At 49.6% G+C, this 18,645-nt stretch overlaps 1 protein-coding gene across 4 annotated transcripts in view; it reads left to right on the top strand.

Moving 5' to 3' along the window:
- Positions 1-1,856: 1,856 nt before the first annotated feature.
- LOC132452627 (piezo-type mechanosensitive ion channel component 2-like) overlaps positions 1,857-18,645 on the top strand; it is a 36,173-nt gene continuing 19,384 nt past the window's right edge. For all 4 annotated transcript variants that reach the window (XR_009524428.1, XM_060045327.1, XM_060045328.1 and 1 more), the window contains exons 1-22: positions 1,857-1,962; positions 3,905-4,185; positions 4,869-5,082; positions 5,603-5,750; positions 6,379-6,528; positions 7,432-7,489; positions 7,958-8,079; positions 9,005-9,235; positions 10,003-10,108; positions 10,449-10,696; positions 11,762-11,910; positions 12,354-12,432; positions 12,601-12,695; positions 12,970-13,220; positions 13,491-13,651; positions 15,005-15,181; positions 15,960-16,073; positions 16,388-16,588; positions 16,891-17,095; positions 17,687-17,782; positions 18,010-18,178; positions 18,447-18,533. Coding sequence is in view for 3 of the 4 variants with exons in the window: in XM_060045327.1 (XP_059901310.1) it covers positions 4,020-4,185; positions 4,869-5,082; positions 5,603-5,750; positions 6,379-6,528; positions 7,432-7,489; positions 7,958-8,079; positions 9,005-9,235; positions 10,003-10,108; positions 10,449-10,696; positions 11,762-11,910; positions 12,354-12,432; positions 12,601-12,695; positions 12,970-13,220; positions 13,491-13,651; positions 15,005-15,181; positions 15,960-16,073; positions 16,388-16,588; positions 16,891-17,095; positions 17,687-17,782; positions 18,010-18,178; positions 18,447-18,533 (3,227 nt within the window). In the remaining variant the exon portion in view is untranslated. The remainder of the gene's footprint in view (positions 1,963-3,904; positions 4,186-4,868; positions 5,083-5,602; positions 5,751-6,378; positions 6,529-7,431; positions 7,490-7,957; positions 8,080-9,004; positions 9,236-10,002; positions 10,109-10,448; positions 10,697-11,761; positions 11,911-12,353; positions 12,433-12,600; positions 12,696-12,969; positions 13,221-13,490; positions 13,652-15,004; positions 15,182-15,959; positions 16,074-16,387; positions 16,589-16,890; positions 17,096-17,686; positions 17,783-18,009; positions 18,179-18,446; positions 18,534-18,645) is intronic.

Genomic DNA, 18,645 nt, shown 5'->3' on the forward strand with positions numbered 1-18,645 from the left:
TGGGTTTCCTCGGTAACGCAGGGTGTTTGATTCGTAGGTAACGCAGGGTGTATGTGGTGTTTCCTCGGTATTGTAGGGTGTGTGATTCCTAGGTAACGTAGGGTGTGTGTGTGTTTCCTAGGTAATGCTGGGTGTGTGTGTGTTTCCTCGGTAACGTAGGGTGTGTGTGTGTGTGTGTGTTTCCTAGGGCATGCGGGGCGCGTGGTGAAGGCCATCTGCGGCCTCAGTCTGCTCTTCGTCTGCATGCAGAGCTGCTTCCAGGTGACGCTCTCCACACTGCTGACCTCAGGACACCTGCAGCCGGGATACAACTGTGAGTCTGCCTGCCTCCCTCACTGTCTACCTGCCTGCCTGGTTGTCTGTTCGCCTCCCTGACTGCCTGACTCTCTGTCTGTCTGTCTGTCTGTCTGTCTGTCTGTCTGTCTGTCTGTCTGTCTGTCTGTCTGTCTGTCTGTCTGTCTGTCTGTCTGTCTGTCTTTCCGTCCGTCCGTCCGTCCGTCCGTCCGTCCGTCCGTCCGTCCGTCCGTCCGTCCGTCCGTCCGTCCGTCCGTCCGTCCGTCTGTCTGTCTGTCTGTCTGTCTGTCTGTCTGTCTGTCTGTCTATCTGTCTCACTACCTGCCTGCCTTGCCTATGTACGTCTAGTGTGTTGATGTTGTTATTGCTGTTCATCCTCATTGTCTCAGGTTCTTCATGGGAGAGATCTCTGCGCCAGCTCGGTCTGGAAAGGTACGGTTATGCACACCACACACACACACACACACACACACACACACACACACACACACACACACACACACACACACACACACACACACACACACACACACACACACACACACACACACACACACATAAGCATGCCAAGACACTCGCACCTCCACATAGGCATGCACACAAACACGTACACACACACACACACACACACACACACGTACAAACACACATACACGTGTCCGTGTTTGTACACACATCAGGCTTTCAACAGCTGCAACGTTTTATAATGCCTGGAATTCAGACGAGTCATCCGCTGTTTTCCGGCACCCCCCAACCAGAAACACACACACACACACACACACACACACACACACACACACACACACACACACACACACACACACACACACACACACACACACACACACACACACACACACACACACACAGGAACGCCTCAATTGGACAGGTTCTGACATGTGAGAAACACAAACAAATTATTTTGTTCTATAGTATTACTGTGAATGTTATATAGCATTACAACGAGTGGTAGTATTACTATATATATGGTAACACCATCACTTACATACTATATAACATACATAGTAATACTATAGGATAACTATGTATTATACATAGTATTACGATGTAAAAACGCTACTATAAATATAGTGTTTACTAATACTAATCAGCAGTACTTTATTTTAATCAATTAAGTTTATATACTAATATACTAATGTAAATTAATAGTTTGAATAAACAACCTACATTAATGTTCATCACGATTACTCTCTCTCTCTCTTCCTGTCTCTCTTTCTCTCTGTCTCTCTTTCTCACTCTACCTGTCTCTCTCAACCTGTCTCTACTTTTCTGTCTCTCCCTGTCTCTCTACCTGTCTCTCTCTCGACCTGTCTCTACCTGTCTCTCTCTCCCTGTCTGTATCTCTCTCTCTCTCTCTCTCTCTCTCTCTCTCTCTCTCTCTCTCTCTCTCTCTCTCTCTTTTTCTCTCTCTCTCTCTCTCTCTCTCTCTCTCTCTCTCTCTCTCTCTCTCTCTCTCTCTCTCTCTCTCTCTCTCTATTTCCCTGTCTCTCTCTCCTTGTCTGTGTCTCTACCTGTCTCTCTACCTGTCTCCCCTCCAGTGTGTCTGGGTCTGATCCCGGTTCGGTTCTCCGGATCTTTTTCCCAGACGTTGTCGTCTTCCTGGTGGGACTGACTGTATGGATCCTTTGGTCCCGCCCGCACAGACAGGTGCACACGCACGCACGCAAGCACGCACACACACACACACACACACACACCACACACACACCACACACACACACACACACACACACACACACACACCTGCACACCTGCACACGCACACACACCTGCACACACACACACACACACACGCACGCACGCCCCGCGCGAAGGTAACAAAAACACACATGCACCGAAACCCAGGTAACACAAACACACACTGTTGCAAGGAGCACACACAAGCAAGCACTCACAAACCCAAACTATTTCATGAAGCAAAATATTCAGCAAATAATTATATAAGACTTTTTCTTCATCTCTATGTAAATCTCTCTTGACCTCTCTGTCTCTCTCTCTCTGTCTGTTTCTCTTTTTCTCTCTGTCTCTTTCTCCTTCTTTCTCCCACCCTCTCTACCTATCTCTCTCTGCCTCTCTGTCTCTCCCTCACCCGCTCTCTCTATCTCCTCTCTCTCTCTCTCTCTCTCTCTCTCTCTCTACCTCTCTACCTCTCTCCCTCTCTCTCTCTCTCTCTCTCTCTCTCTCTCTCTCTCTACCTCTCTCCCTCTCTCTCTCTCTCTCTCTCTCTCTCTCTCTCTCTCTCTCTCTCTCTCTCTCTCTCTACCTCTCTCCCTCTCTCTCTCTCTCTCTCTCTCTCTCTCTCTCTACCTCTCTACCTCTCTACCTCTCTCCCTCTCCCTCTCTCCCTCTCTCTCTCTCTCTCTCTCTCTCTCTCTCTCTCTCTCTCTACCTCTCTCCCTCTCTCTCTCTCTCTCTCTCTCTCTCTCTCTCTCTCTCTCTCTCTCTCTCTCTCTCTCTCTCTCTCTCTCCCTCTCTCTCTCTCTCTCTCTCTCTCTCTCTCTCTCTCTCTCTCTCTCTACCTCTCTCCCTCTCTCTCTCTCTCTCTCTCTCTCTCCCTCTATCTCCCTCCCTCTCTCCCTCCCTCTCCCTCTCCCCCTGCCACCCTCCCTCTCTCTCTCTATCTCCCTCTCTGTGTCTCCCTAGACTCATTTGACGGGTAACTTCATTATGTAGTCTCTCTAACTTCCTTATGTGTAACACAATAAGCTATCTTTTAGCCCTAACCCAATGACTGTCGCTCAGCTCCGCCCAATGAGAACACTGATATTAGTATTGATTAAAGTGTGTTGACACGCTTATCAGTCAGCGACCAATCCAATAAGAACCTCTTAGCATATTCAACACGCAACAACGACCCGCTCTACCTCAACACAATCCTCCAAGATAAGTCAAGCAGGTCATCATAAAGCCGTGATGTTATAGATAATACCTCGGCCAGGCAGCGCCCTAGTGGTGAGGGGAGAGCATTACATTCAGATCATCTCATCGCCTCTCTGAACTGATGCACTACGTTTCCTCGGTTCACATCAGCTCTTCAGCGTTTGGTGACGAAAACTTCTAGCATGCTGAAAGTCAACAGGACAGCCACCCCTCAAACTTACCCTCGCATCCGCTTATCCACTGATCAGCGGATACAGTGGCTGGTCAGTGTTTGTGTGTGTGTGTGTGTGTGTGTGTGTGTGTGTGTGTGTGTGTGTGTGTTTGTGTGTTTGTGCATGTTCGTGTGCATGCCCATGTGGGGGTGCGTGTGTCTTGCCGTGCTTACGTGCGTGTGTGAATGTCCGACACGTACAGATGCAGGGGGACTCTGCAGACATAGTTATTCAATTTGGTTTCATGTTTACGGAGTTGTGTGGTCACGTTTCCATATGATTCTCATACTGCACTTCAGGGAGGGGGGGGGGGATATTGAGGGGTCTTATCATGCCAGACATAACTACCTCTAAGCAACAACATCATCTACACTAACCCCGTTCTACCTTGAAGGGTCCTAGCCCGGGTTTGTGACCTGGTTGTGGATCATCCCAGACATAACTACCTCTGACCACTGACCTGGTATACACTGACCCCGGTCTCCCGTCTGTTCCAGAGCTGCCTTCAGGGAGCGGGGAGGGGGGAGGAGAGGAGCGAGGAGGTGCTGCTGCCAGAGGATGGAGTGATGGAGGAGGAGGAGGAGGTGGTGCGGGGCGCAGGAGGACGGGGGGATGATGGAGGAGGATGGGGAGGAGGAGGAGGAGGAGGAGGAGCGGGGCAGGCTGGACCGGCTGGGGGAGCAGCTGTCCTGGCTGCTGTCTAAAGGGAGACACCTGATTGGTCACTTCGTGGACACTGGAGGACAGATTCTGGTCACCACCCTCCTGGGGCTCACAGGTATCCTAGCAACTGTTCTCATGGTATCCTAGCAACCGTACTGACGGTACCCTAGCCACTGTGCAGACGGTATCCTGGCAACCATAGCAACGGTCGCCTAACAACTGTTCTGACGGTATCCTAGCAACTGTGCGAACGGGATCCTAGCATCCATCTTGACTGTATCTTAGCAACCGTACTAACGGTACCTTAGCCACTGCAATGACTGTATCTTAGCAACCACAGTGACTGTATCCTATCAACCCTATGAATTATCATCTAATACCCAATCTGTCTTGCTCTGTGTGTTCATATCTATAACGTGTGTATGTGTTTGTGTATCTTTAACGCGTGTGTGTGTATCTATAACGTACTTGGGTGTATCTTAATATGTGTGTGTGTGTGTGTTTTGTGTGTGTATGTGTGTGTGTGTGTGTGTGTGTGTGTATCTATAACGTGTGTGTGTGTGTATCTATAACGCGCGTGTGTGTGTGTATCTATAAAGTGTGCGTGTGTGTATCTTAATGTGTGCGTGTGTGTATCTATAATGTGCATGTGTGCATCTTAATATTGTTGTGTGTGTATCTATAACGTGTGTGTGTGTGTGTGTGTGTGTGTGTGTGTACGTGTGTGTGTGTGTGTGTGTGTGTGTGTGTGTGTGTGTGTGTGTGTGTGTGTGTGTGTGTGTGTGTGTGTGTGTGCAGGCATCATGCTGCCCTCGCTCTCCTCGGGGGTGTACCTGCTGTGTTTCCAGACCCTGTGCACGGTGTGGTCGGTGCTGGGGGGTCTGCCTCCGCTGCTCTTCAGCTGCGTGTGCGTTTGCTCCTCCGTGTTCTCCGCCGGCCACCTGCTGCTCGTCTACTGCTACCAGCTGCAGTCGGTGCAGGAGGCCGTGCCCCCCGAGGACACCTACGCCAGGTACATACACACACACGGACGCACGCGTGCACACACACACGCATGCACATACACACTCACATGCACACACATACACACCCACGTGCACGCACACACACACACACACACACACACGTGCACGCACACACACACTCTTGCGGCCCGGCCCTACCAAACGCGTTCCCTTTTTATCGGACTCGGCTGGACGCGTGCTCGCGTGGAGCAAAGGATTCTGGGAAAGCTTGCATGCAGGCGGGGGGGGGGGCGTGATGAAGGGGCGGGACAAAAGTTTGTCAATCAAATGGCCGTGTCTTGCAATGCGATTGGACGATCGACATTCAGTGAGTACTGGGGACAGTGCGGACTCGTGCACGCACTCACATGCACGCTCACACGTGCACACACATCCACGCTCATAAACGCACACACACTCATTCTCACATGCTCCACAGTGTGTGGAGAATATTATATTGAATGTATCACATGCTCCAACCTCTACAGTGTTTTGAATGTTCTGATCTATTATGTGTGTTCTCTGCAGTGTGTTTGGCATGGTGTCCCTGGTGTCGGTGGACTGCGCCGCCCCCTGGTGGCTGAGGGTGAACAGTGCTCTCAGCTGGTATCACTACACCAACCCCCTGCTGCTGCTGCTGCTGTACTACACTGTGGCCAGCATCTGCAGAGTCAAGGTACACACACACACACAAGCACACACGCTCGCACGCACGCTCGCACGCACGCTCGCACGCACGCTCGCACGCACGCACACACGCACACACACGCACGCACGCAATAACAAAAAAAGAACAAACAAACACTTACACACTACTACACTATAGCCAGCGTCTGCAGAGTGAAGGTTCTCTCTCTCTCTCTCTCTCTCTCTCTCTCTCTCTCTCTCTCTCTCTCTCTCTCTCTCTCTCTCTCTCTCTCTCTCTCTCTCTCTCTCTCTCTCTCTCTCTCTCTCTCTCTCTCTCTCTCTCTCTCTCTCTCTCTCTCTCTCTGGCTCTCTTCTACACTATAGCTACCAACTGCAGAGTGAAGGTACACACACACACACACACACACACACACACACACACACACACACACACACACACACACACACACACACACACACACACACACACACACGGCTCTCTCCATCAGGACTGTCATTGAGGACTTCCATCTAGATAAGGAGCTCTGTACCTCTCTATACCTCTAAAGATATCTCTTTCAGGAGCTCTCCCTGTCTCAGGACCTCTCTATCTCAGAGCCTCTATCTTCATGAGGCTGTGTCTCTCTGCTTATCTGTCCCGCCCCATTTGTGTGCAGGTGACCAATGGGGACGAAGAAGAGAGTAAGGACCCCACTCCGCCAATCAGGACCGATGACAAGGTGGACCGTGAACCCAGTGACCCCTCGCAGCCCCCTGCCCACCTCCCCGCTGAGAGGAGGAGGGAGATGTGGAGGAGCGCGCACTACGTAAGAACCTCCTGCTACAGATAGAACCTCCTCCCGTAGAACCTCCTCCTGTAGAACCTCCTCCCGTAGAACCTCCTGCTGTAGAACCTCCTCCTGTAGAACCTCCTCCTGTAGAACCTCCTCCTGTAGAACCTCCTCCTGTAGAACCTCCTCCCGTAGAACCTCCTCCTGTAGAACCTCCTCCCGTAGAACCTCCTGCTGTAGAACCTCCTGCTGTAGAACCTCCTCCTGTAGAACCTCCTCCTGTAGAACCTCCTCCCGTAGAACCTCCTGCTGTAGAACCTCCTCCTGTAGAACCTCCTCCTGTAGAACCTCCTGCTACAGATAGAACCTCCTCCCGTAGAACCTCCTCCCATAGAACCTCCTGCCGTAGAACCTCCTCCCGTAGCACCTCCTCCTGTAGAACCTCCTCCCGTAGAACCTCCTCCTGTAGAACCTCCTCCCGTAGAACCTCCTGCTGTAGAACCTCCTCCCGTAGAACCTCTTGCTACAGATAGAACCTCCTCCCGTAGAACCTCCTCCCGTAGAACCTCCTGCTACAGACAGCACCTCCTCCTGTAGAACCTCCTGCTACAGATAGAACCTCCTCCTTCAGCAGCACCTCTTGGTACACATAGCACCTCCTCCTTCACCAGCACCTCCTAATATAGCCTCCTCCCTTCTGCTACAGATAGCATAACCACCTCCACTAGCACCTCCTGCTACAGGTATCACTCCCTCCTATAGCAAGCACCTCCTTCTCTAACTACGTCGGAACGAGGTATCACCTCTTGCTATAGCTAGCACCTCCTCCTCTCACTATATAGGAACAGGGCAGAACCTCCTCCTCCAGCTGTAGATCAAGGTGGGACCTCCTTGTTGGCTGACCATCTACCTGCCTTTGTGTCAACCTTTCCTCTCCAGAATGCCGATCTGGAGTTGGACCTCTTCACCTCCCCCCACTACTCCCTCAGCCAATCAGGTTGGTAACTGTCCAGATCAGTATGTTGAACGCTACAGCTAAAGAGATACCCCTCATCCCTAGCCTGGGTAGCCCCGCCCGTTCTGCCGGCGATTTGAGTTCGCCCCGCACAAGGGTCTGGAGAAGAGCAATACATTTCTTTCTGCTTCCGATACGTTTTTGCGGGAGCCAATCACAGAGTTCGCTTTTCCCCTTGGCGTGCTATTGGCTGGTTCAACACAATGACGACAGGGAAGCGACGGCAAGCAGCCAATCGCGTACAGAGTCAGTTGGACTAGGCCCGTTGATCGCGCCTCTTGTGCTGAAGAAAATGACAGCAGCTTCCCCAGACCAACGTGCGTTCTACGATTGGCTTGGTCTGGCAATAGCCAGACTACCTCATCACTAGAGTAGGGGGCTAACCCTAATGTGTGTGTGTTTGGCTGGTGTGTGTTTTGCGTGTGTGTGGTGCGGGTGTGTTGTTTTCAGACACGTGTATCCAAGAGGACGACGTGATTGGATGGGAGCTTGAACAGGAAGTCAGCCCGGCATCGACAGCGTTCAACTTCCTGTTGAAACAGAGTTACATCTGCGCCCTGATTGCTATGATGGTGACCACACACACACACGCACGCACGCACGCACACACACACACACACACACACACACACACACACACACACACACACACACACACACACACACACACACACACACACACACACACACACACTTTCTGTAACTCACCTGTCTGTGTGTTGTAGGCGTGGTCTATAACCCACCTGTCTGTGTGTTGTAGGCGTGATCTATAACCTACCTGTTTGTGTTTTGAAGGCGTGATCTATAACCCACCTGTCTGTGTGTTGTAGGCGTGGTCTATAACCCACCCGCCTGTGTCGTGGGTGTGGTCTACTATAACCTACCTGTCTGTGTGTTGTAGGCGTGGACTATAACTACCTGTCTGTGTGTTTAAGGCGTGGTCTATAACTACCTGTCTGTGTTGTGTGGGCGTGGTCTATAACTACCTGTCTGTGGTGTAGGAATGGTCTATAACCCACCTGTCTGTGTGTTGTAGGCGTGGTCTATAACCCACCTGTCTGTGTGTTGTAGGCATGGTGTATAACCACCTGTCTGTGTTGTAGGCATGGTCTATAACCCACCTGTCTGTGTGTTGTAGGCGTGGTCTATAACCCACCTGTCTGTGTGTTGTAGGCATGGCCTATAACTACCTGTCTGTGTTGTAGGCGTGGTCTATAACCACCTGTCTGTGTTGTAGGCGTGGTCTATAACCACCTGTCTGTGTTGTAGGCGTGGTCTATAACCACCTGTCTGTGTTGTAGGCGTGGTCTATAACCACCTGTCTGTGTTGTAGGCGTGGTCTATAACCACCTGTCTGTGTTGTAGGCGTGGTCTATAACCACCTGTCTGTGTTGTAGGCGTGGTCTATAACCACCTGTCTGTGTGTTGTAGGCGTGGTCTATAACCACCTGTCTGTGTTGTAGGCGTGGTCTATAACCACCTGTCTGTGTGTTGTAGGCGTGGTCCATCACCTACGTGTCGTGGTTCACCTGTGTCCTGCTGCTGTGGTCCTGCGCTCTCTGGATGCTACGAGAGCGGCGGCGCTACACCATGATGTCATCGGCGTGGCTGGTCGCCTACGGCAACCTGTTGCTGATCCTCCAGTACATTTCCTGCTTCGCGGCCGTCGACGCCGTGCCCGGCCTCTTCCTCAAGAAGGACGTGCCCTGTGTGGAGCTAGCTTCAAAGGTTAGCATCAAAATACCATTACTAGCCCTGTGTGGAGCTAGCTTCAAAGGTTAGCCTCAAAATACCCCTTACTAGCCCTGTGTGGAGCTAGCTTCAAAGGTTAGCATCAGAATACCATTACTAGCCATGTGTGGAGCTAGCTTCAAAGGTTAGCATCAAAATACCCCTTACTAGCCCTGTGTGGAGCTAGCTTCAAAGGTTAGCATCAAAATACCATTACTAGCCCTGTGTGGAGCTAGCATCAAAGGTTAGCATCAAAAGACCATTACTAGCCATGAGTTGGCCGGTTGAACACTGATTGGCTTTTACGTTACACATGTCACTCAGTGGCCACGCTGTTGAACGCTGATTGGCTGTCATCACGCGAATGTAGCGTCAAAGTTTATTTTTTTTTAAAGATTGATAGATTGCGGGGAACATAGGACCCTTTTCTAGAAAAGGGTCCTATGTTCCCTGGTATGTATTGCTACAGGGAAACATAGGACCCTTTTTAGAAAAAATGGGGAACATAGGACTTGTAGACTTGTGTAGAGCTAGCATTAAATCTTAGCATCAAAATACCATTACCAGCCCTGTGTAAAGCTAGCATCAAAGGTTAGCATCAAAAGACAGACTAGCCCTGTGTAAAGTTAGCATCAAACCCAATGACCGCTACCAGACCTGTGTAGACACAGTGCTTAGTTTAAAGGAGAGCTGTGATTACATTGTCTGTGAGGTTTGTTCAGGTGAAGGATTATGTTGGATAAAGACATTTTTTCTCCTTCCAGATAATCTGCCTGTTGACCTTCTGGTTGCTCCTGCGTCAGGCGCTAACAGAGAAGGCTAACGCACAGAAAGAAGCACAGCTAGCTGATGTCAGCATACGCACCACAGGTAAAACACTGTTTGTTCTGGTCAGCTCCCAGTATCACCAGTATAAGACTGGGGTTGTACTGGGCCGCTCAAAGTATAACCAGTATAAGACTGGGGTTGTACTGTGCTATACTTTGTAGAACCAGTAGGAGACTGTAGTTGTACTGGGAAGCTCATTCTATAACCAGTAGCTGACTTTGTTTGGACCGGGCAGCTCCCACTTTGACCAGTAGCAGACTGCGGTTGTACTGGCTAGCTGCCAGTTGTTATCTGTTTTATTACTGGTTATTTATAGAACCAGTGGCAGACTGTGGTATGTTACTTGGCAGCTCCCATTATAACCAGTGCATTCCCTCCACAGATGAGGCCAGCAGGGCTCACGAGGGCGACAGGGAATGCGGCACCCACCAGGCGGACATCTTGTTCCTGAACAGAGCCCAGGGAGCCGGGCAGATGGAGTCGCTGGTCGCCGTGGTTTCCCGGATGTTCGTTAAATACTGGATCTACGTCTGCGGCACCATGTTCTTCTTTGTGAGCTTCGAGGGGACCATCGTGGTCTACAAAGTGATCTACATGGTGCTGTTCCTCTGCTGTGTGGCTCTTTACCAGGTAATATCTAGAGAGGTGTCCATGCGATTTTCTCCTTCCTAATACCGATTCCGATGCCTGAACTTGAGTATCGACCGATACCGAGTATATGCCGATACAGCATCTAGCATTGTAACTACGATTAGCACTTGTTCTTAAAGGGGACCTATTATGCTTTTTCGACTTTTATGACCTATAAACGTTGTTATAATGATTGATAGTCATGTTTAGCCATACACAAAAAACGATGTCGATTTTCGGGAAACACCTCTCATCTGGGCACTTTCAGCATTCTCTGTCAACGCTCGGTTTCGGGGCCCCCTCGCCCCCCTCCTGCCAACCCAACTCCGTTGTGATTGGTTACCTTCCTTGAAGCGCGCGCGGGCAGATTGGACCAGGCATATGGGGGCGCGGCAGGAGTGCCTCTACGTAGATGATTTCCCGGAAATGTGAACAAGTGAATCGCAAACGTTGTCCCGAGTGTTTAGCGCTCTGCACAGCCACCCCAGACTGTCAGCAGGGAATACGTCGAAATGCATGTACGTCATTATTTGACACTTTAGTATGGTTAAACATGACTATCAATCATTATAACAACGTTTATAGGTCATAAAAGTCGAAAAAGCATAATAGGTCCCCTTTAATGAAGGTTTCTCTTACGATGACAGCAATGTATAGTCGGTTCACTTAGGGTCGACAGAACTAGATGATTTACATTCATAATCTATAATTACAATAAGACATATGTATTCTTGTAGTTAAGCGTGAGCATCCATGTTTTTCCGACTTGGCAGTCCGAATGTACCTAAGTCGGTGATGACATGTTTCCCATTCCGACTTTCCACCTCTGAACGTTAACGAACTCAGCATAACAACCGCTTGTTTGTGATCTCACGTGATGGTATCGGATCGGCACATTTACTTCGCTGATACCCGATACTGCATTTTAGGCAGTATCGGATGAACTTCCGATACTGGTATCGGAAAAACTCTAGTAATAAATCTGCTCCCCCAGCACCAGCACCACCTCCTCCCCTGGTGGCCATGCTTGGTAGTGCTGACCCACTGCCCTTCTGTGTGTTGCAGCTGAACTACGAATGCTGGCGGGCGTGGCTCCGCTGGTTCTGGGTGGCCGTGGTCGGCTACTCCATGCTGGTCCTGATCCTCATCTACACCTTCCAGTTCCCCAGCTCCGTCACCACCTGGACCTACTACACCGGCCTCTCCACCCTACGGTAGTGCTCCACCTGGAACACACACTGCAGCATGTACACCCGACCTCACACCTGTAATAGACACTGCAGCATGTACACCCGACTACACACCTGTGATACACACGGCTACACACCTGTAGTACACACTGCTACACACCTGTAATAAACAGTGCTACACACCTGTAATACACAATGCTGAACCACTGTGATACACATTAGTGCTAGACACCTGTGACACACACCTGTATTAAACAATACCACACAGCTGCAATACACACTATAACCCCTGTGGCTCAACCATCCAGTAATACTACTACACCTGTAACACCTGTTTGTGTGTGTGTGTGTGTGTGTGTGTGTGTGTGTGTGTGTGTGTGTGTGTGTGTGTGTGTGTGTGTGTGTGTGTGTGTGTGTGTGTGTGTGTGTGTGTGTGTGTGTGTGTGTGTGTCTCTCTCTCTCTGCAGGTTAGAAGACATCGGTTTAGAAAAGTTTTCTGTTCCAGTCCTGTTCACCAGGATCTTCATCCCTACTGCCTTCCTGCTGGTGAAACACACACACACACACACACACACACACACACACACACACACACACACACACACACACACACACACACACACACACACACACACACACACACACACACACACACACACACACACACACACGTGTGCAGGTTTGAACCAGACATGTTTGTTTCTGTGTGTGTAGGTGTGTGTTCTTCACCTCCATTACTTCCACCAGCCGTTCCTCCAACTGACAGACCTCAAGACTGTGGTGAACACACACAACAGCACCATCACAAGGTACCTGTCTCTCTCTCACAAATTTCATTTGCCTGAAGAAGACCCAATAGGGTCGAAACCGTGCTGTTATTTTGAATATCTGTCTGTGAGTGTGTGTGTGTGTGTCTGTGTGTGTGAGGGAATCTGTCTGACCGTCTTTCTGTGTGTGAGTCTGTGTATGTGAGCCTGTCACTCTATCTCTCTGTCTGTCTCTGAGTCTATCGTCTCCTTATCGTCTCCTTATCTCTCCTTATCGTCTCCTTACCGTCCCCTTGTCTCCTCCTTGTCTCTCCAGGCTCGTTCACTCGGACGGGAGCCTTGAGGACTTGGCCTTCGTTCCATCGCTCCCTTTCTCCTTGGAGGATGACAGGAAGTGGCCGGACGATGACAGGAAGTGGCAGGAGGACGACAGGAAGTGGCCGGAGGACGACAGGAAGTGGCAGGACGAGCAGTGGAGGGATGGAGATACCTGGCTGGAGGAGGAGGAAGATAAGCGGGAATACCCCTGCGTGTGGGGAAGGGAAACCCCGTCTGAACAGATCAGAGGTATTCATGAGGACTGAGGTGCTGATTATAAACACATGGTTCGTTCTGGAACGTTTGTTCCTCCTAATGTAAACATGAGGAGAGTTTGTTCTTCTGAGTGAAAGAAATGTAATTTCCCACTGCTTAAGCTCCCATATAAATGTATTAATAAAAATATTAATACAAATTAAGTTTGCTCTTCTGTGCACACATTTTGACTGTTAACCGAGTCGCTAAGTCTAACCTTAACCCTTATACCTAACCCCCTATCCCCGGTCCCCTAACCCCTAGGGTTCCGGTCTCACTGGCGCCTGGTGGTGGAGCGTCTGACGGAGCTCTTCCTGCGCCTGCTGCTCTCCCTCCAGAAGATGCAGCACCTCCTGTGGTGGCTCCTGGAACTGCACATCATCAAGATCGTGTCTGCCTACATCCTCTGGGTCTCAGTTAAAGAGGTACGGGCCTACATCCTCTGGGTCTCAGTTAAAGAGGTACGGGCCTACATCCTCTGGGTCTCAGTTAAAGAGGTACGGGCCTACATCCTCTGGGTCTCAGTTAAAGAGGTACGGGCCTACATCCTCTGGGTCTCAGTTAAAGAGGTACGGGCCTACATCCTCTGGGTCTCAGTTAAAGAGGTACGGGCCTACATCCTCTGGGTCTCAGTTAAAGAGGTACGGGCCTACATCCTCTGGGTCTCAGTTAAAGAGGTACGGGCCTACATCCTCTGGGTCTCAGTTAAAGAGGTACGGGCCTACATCCTCTGGGTCTCAGTTAAAGAGGTACGGGCCTACATCCTCTGGGTCTCAGTTAAAGAGGTACGGGCCTACATCCTCTGGGTCTCAGTTAAAGAGGTACGGGCCTACATCCTCTGGGTCTCAGTTAAAGAGGTACGGGCCTACATCCTCTGGGTCTCAGTTAAAGAGGTACGGGCCTACATCCTCTGGGTCTCAGTTAAAGAGGTACAGGCCTACATCCTCTGGGTCTCAGTTAAAGAGGTACGGGCCTACATCCTCTGGGTCTCAGTTAAAGAGGTACGGGCCTACATCCTCTGGGTCTCAGTTAAAGAGGTACGGGCCTACATCCTCTGGGTCTCAGTTAAAGAGGTACGGGCCTACATCCTCTGGGTCTCAGTTAAAGAGGTACAGGCCTACATCCTCTGGGTCTCAGTTAAAGAGGTACAGGCCTACATCCTCTGGGTCTCAGTTAAAGAGGTACAGGCCTACATCCTCTGGGTCTCAGTTAAAGAGGTACGGGCCGCCAGGTTGAGTGCGTGGTGGCACGCTCCTAACTTAAATCTAAGATAGGACTAGAGGTAGGACTTTTGTTCCGCTGGTTACATGTTGTGTAGTGATAGATCTCCTAGATAAATGTTGCGTAGTGATAGATCTCCTAGTTTAAATGTTGTGTAGTGATAGATCTCCTAGTTTAAATGTTGTGTAGTGATATAGCTCCTACTTTAAATGTTGTGTAGTGGTAGATCTCCTAGATAAATGTTGTGTAGTGATAGATCTCCTACTTTAAATGTTGTGTAGGGGGTAGCACTACTAGTTTACATGTTATCTTGTGGTAGGGCTACTAGTTTACATGTTATAATGTTATCTAGTGGTAGTACTTCTTCTAGTTTACATGTTATCTAGTGGTAGTACTTCTACTAGTTTACATGTTATGTAATGGTAGTACTTCTCTTCTCCTAGTTTACGTGTTATGTAGTGGTAGTACTTCTTCTAGTCCACCATGTGTGGTGGTGGTAGAGCCCCTCGTGTCGTGGCAGCGGTACATCTTGCCCCGTCTCTCGCCGCCCCCTGCAGGTGTGTCTGTTCAACCTGGTGTTCGTGGTGAGCTGGGCGGTGGCCTTGCCCTGCAGGGTCTGGCGCCCCCTGGCCTCCAGCGTGTGTACTGTGTGGACCTGCGTCATCGCCGTCAGCAAGATGCTCTACCAGCTCAACGCCATCCAGCCCTTCACCTACTCCTCCAACTGCACGGTGGTGAGGCTTTAGCACGACAGAGGACCCCACTGGTACCCTCACTCTCACCTGTCTCCCCGTCACCTCTCTCCCCCCTCACCTGTCTCCCCCCCACCTGTCTCCCCCTCACTCTCACCTGTCTCCCCCCCCACCTGTCTCACCCCCACCTGTCTCCCCCCCACCTGTCTCCCCCTCACTCTCACCTGTCTCCACCCTCACCTGTCTCACCCTCACCTGTCTCACCCTCACCTGTTCCCCCCCCACCTGTCTCACCCTCACCTGTCTCCCCCCTCACCTGTCCCCCCCCCACTTGTCTCATCCTCACCTCTCTCCCCCCTCACCTGTCCCCCCTCCCCACCTGTCTCCCCCCTCTCACTTTCTCCCCCTTCACCTTCACCCCCAAACGGTCTCACCCTCACCTGTCTCCCCCCTCACCTGACTCCGCCCACCTGTCTTACCCTCACATGTCTCCCCCCTGACCTGTCTCTCCCCTCACCTGTCTCCCCACTCACCTGTCTCCCCCTCACTCTCACCTGTCTCTCCCCTCACCTGTCTCGCCCCTCACCTGTCTCCCCCTCACCTGTCTCGCCCCTCACCTGTCTCCCCCTCACCTGTCTCCCCACTGACCTGTCTCCCCCTCACTCTCACCTGTCTCCATCCTCACCTGTCTCCCCCCTCACTTGTCTCCCCCCTCACTCTCACCTGTCTCCCCCCTCACTCTCACCTGTCTACACCCCCACCTGTCTCCACCCTCACCAGTATGCACACCCTAACTGTCTGTCTCTCTGTCCGTCTATAGTCATCAAACGTGACAGCAGACCTGTCATCATCTCTGCTTTATGCTGCTCCTGTTGACCCCGCCCAGTGGGTGGGGCTACGCAAGACGGACGGAAAACTACTGGACTATCTTAGGGTAAACACACAAACACCCAAGCACACACACACACACACACACACACACACACACACACACACACACACACACACACACACACACACACACAGTCCACAGAACAACATGGTGATGTTAGCATAATGCTATCCTGTATCCACAGTACAACATGGTGATGTTAGCATAATGCTATCCTGTATCCACAGTACAACATGGTGATGTTGGCATAATGCTATCCTGTATCCACAGTACAACATGGTGATGTTAGCATAATGCTATCCTGTATCCGCAGTACAACATGGTGATGTTAGCATAATGCTATCCTGTATCCACAGTACAACATGGTGATGTTGGCGCTGCTAGCCTTTGAGGTCACCATCTACAGACATCAGGAGTTATACCGTCTCCGTAGCAACGTGCCCCCCCACCCCACCCGGACCCTGTTTCATGACATCACACGGCAACACCTTGACGATGGCTTACTCAACTGTATGAAATACTTTGCCAATTATTTCTTCTACAAGTTTGGCCTTGAGGTAAGCATACAATTTCAATATAATGTATGAATATCTTTTTTAGCATGAAAAATAAGTATCTAAATATATATTTGAATGTTATGTATAAAAAGAAAAAATATATGATGTATTGAAACCTACCTACATACCTTTTGATGTTATTCATAAACACATTTCTAATTGTTATGTATCAATACATTTCTAAATATTAGGTATCAATAACTTTTTACATATTTGCTAAACATTTCTTAAAATATTAGGCATTATTAGCTAACTTTTTGAATATTGGGTATGAATATATTTGTAATATCTTCCACACTCAGACCTGTTTCCTGCTGGCCGTGAACGTCATTGGTCAGCGCATGGACCTGTTTGCAGTTGGCCACGCCCTCGGCCTCATCACCATCCTATCAAGACGCAGCAGGAAGCAGATTGCCCTTATATGGAAAAAGTATTGCTACTACCTGTCAGGGTTGCTGTGCTTCCAGTACCTGCTGTGCATCGGGTTTCCCCCTGCAGCATGCAAAGGTACACACACACATGCACGTACGCACGCACGCACGCTCGCACGCACGCACGAACGCAAGCGCACACACGCAAACACACACGCACGCACGCACGCACTCACGCACACAAGCATACACATGCATATCCGTTCATACGCTTGCATGTGACATTCATCCATGCATTCATTCATTGATTTATACATTCCTACCCGCACACATTCATTTATTCATAACGACCTACCTGCATACAATTATGCATGCATTCCCTTAGTCATGCATAAACAACCTACCTACATTCATTCATTCATACATATGTACCCACCTACATACCAACCTACCTTCATTCATTCATTCATTCATTCATTCATTCATTCATTCATTCATTCATTCATTCATTCATACATACATACATACATACATACATACATACATACATACATACATACATACATACATACATACGTACCCACCTACATACCTACCTACTTGCATTCATTCATACATTCATGCCCTCATATCTACCTGCCTCCCTGCATTCAACCCTTCACCCTACCAACCTACAGACCCATGCATGCGTACACAGAGCAGCCTAACGACGGGGTCTTTTGTGCAGAGTACCCCTGGAGGTCCTCGGACACGGACTCCAACGTGGTCAAGTGGCTCTACCTGCCCGACTACCTGACCCCTCCTGACGCCCTCTTCATCCTCTGTAAACACCCTCTTCTTCACATTCATACTACTACCATAGTCCTAGTGTTTCTGGTGTGTATTTGTCATCAGTCCATGACTGATATTTATTGTTCCTGTATCCTCTGTATTTATATTATTATTCTCTATATTATACTCAGTATTTTCATCGGTCTATAAATGTTTGTTTGAGCCCTCGTAATTCTGGGTATCTGTACACCTAACTTTGGTACTTCCTGTCTGCTGCAGATGACTTCCTGCTGCTTCTCGGGGCCAGTATTCAGCTGCTGGTGTTTGAGGAGGAGGCGCAGACGACCTATCAGGTCCTGGCAGGAGACAACAGGGAGCAGGACCAGCAGGCCTCTGATCCAATCAGTCTTCTCAGATACAGCCACGCCCCAAACTTTATATTCTGCAGGTATAAACCCGCCCCCAACTTCATATTCTGCAGGTATAAACCCGCCCCCAACTATATATCATGGAGGCATAAACCCGCCCCCATCTTTATTTCATGTAGGTATAAACCCGCCCCCAACCTTATATCCTGTTGGTATAATTCCACCCCTAATTTTATATCCTGTAGATATAAACCCACCCCTAACCCCCCTTTATATTGTTTGGGTATATATTAAATATGTTATTTGTTTACATATTTGTGTGTGTGTGTGGTGTTTTCATTCCAATAGGTCCTATTTAGACATGATGAAGGTTATCATGTTCAGCTATTTGTTTTGGTTTGTTCTCACCATCATCTTCATCACTGGGACCACCAGGTTAGTATTTTGAGTCCATTGAGTTCACTCATCCTGTCTCGTCACCCTCTGGTTCATTTGCTCACAAAATAATTATTAAATACATATTTAAGTCAGTTTTTGAAGTAATTTT

Source organism: Gadus macrocephalus, chromosome 23 (assembly GCF_031168955.1).
Source record: "Gadus macrocephalus chromosome 23, ASM3116895v1".
Taxonomy (NCBI): Eukaryota; Metazoa; Chordata; class Actinopteri; order Gadiformes; family Gadidae; genus Gadus; species Gadus macrocephalus.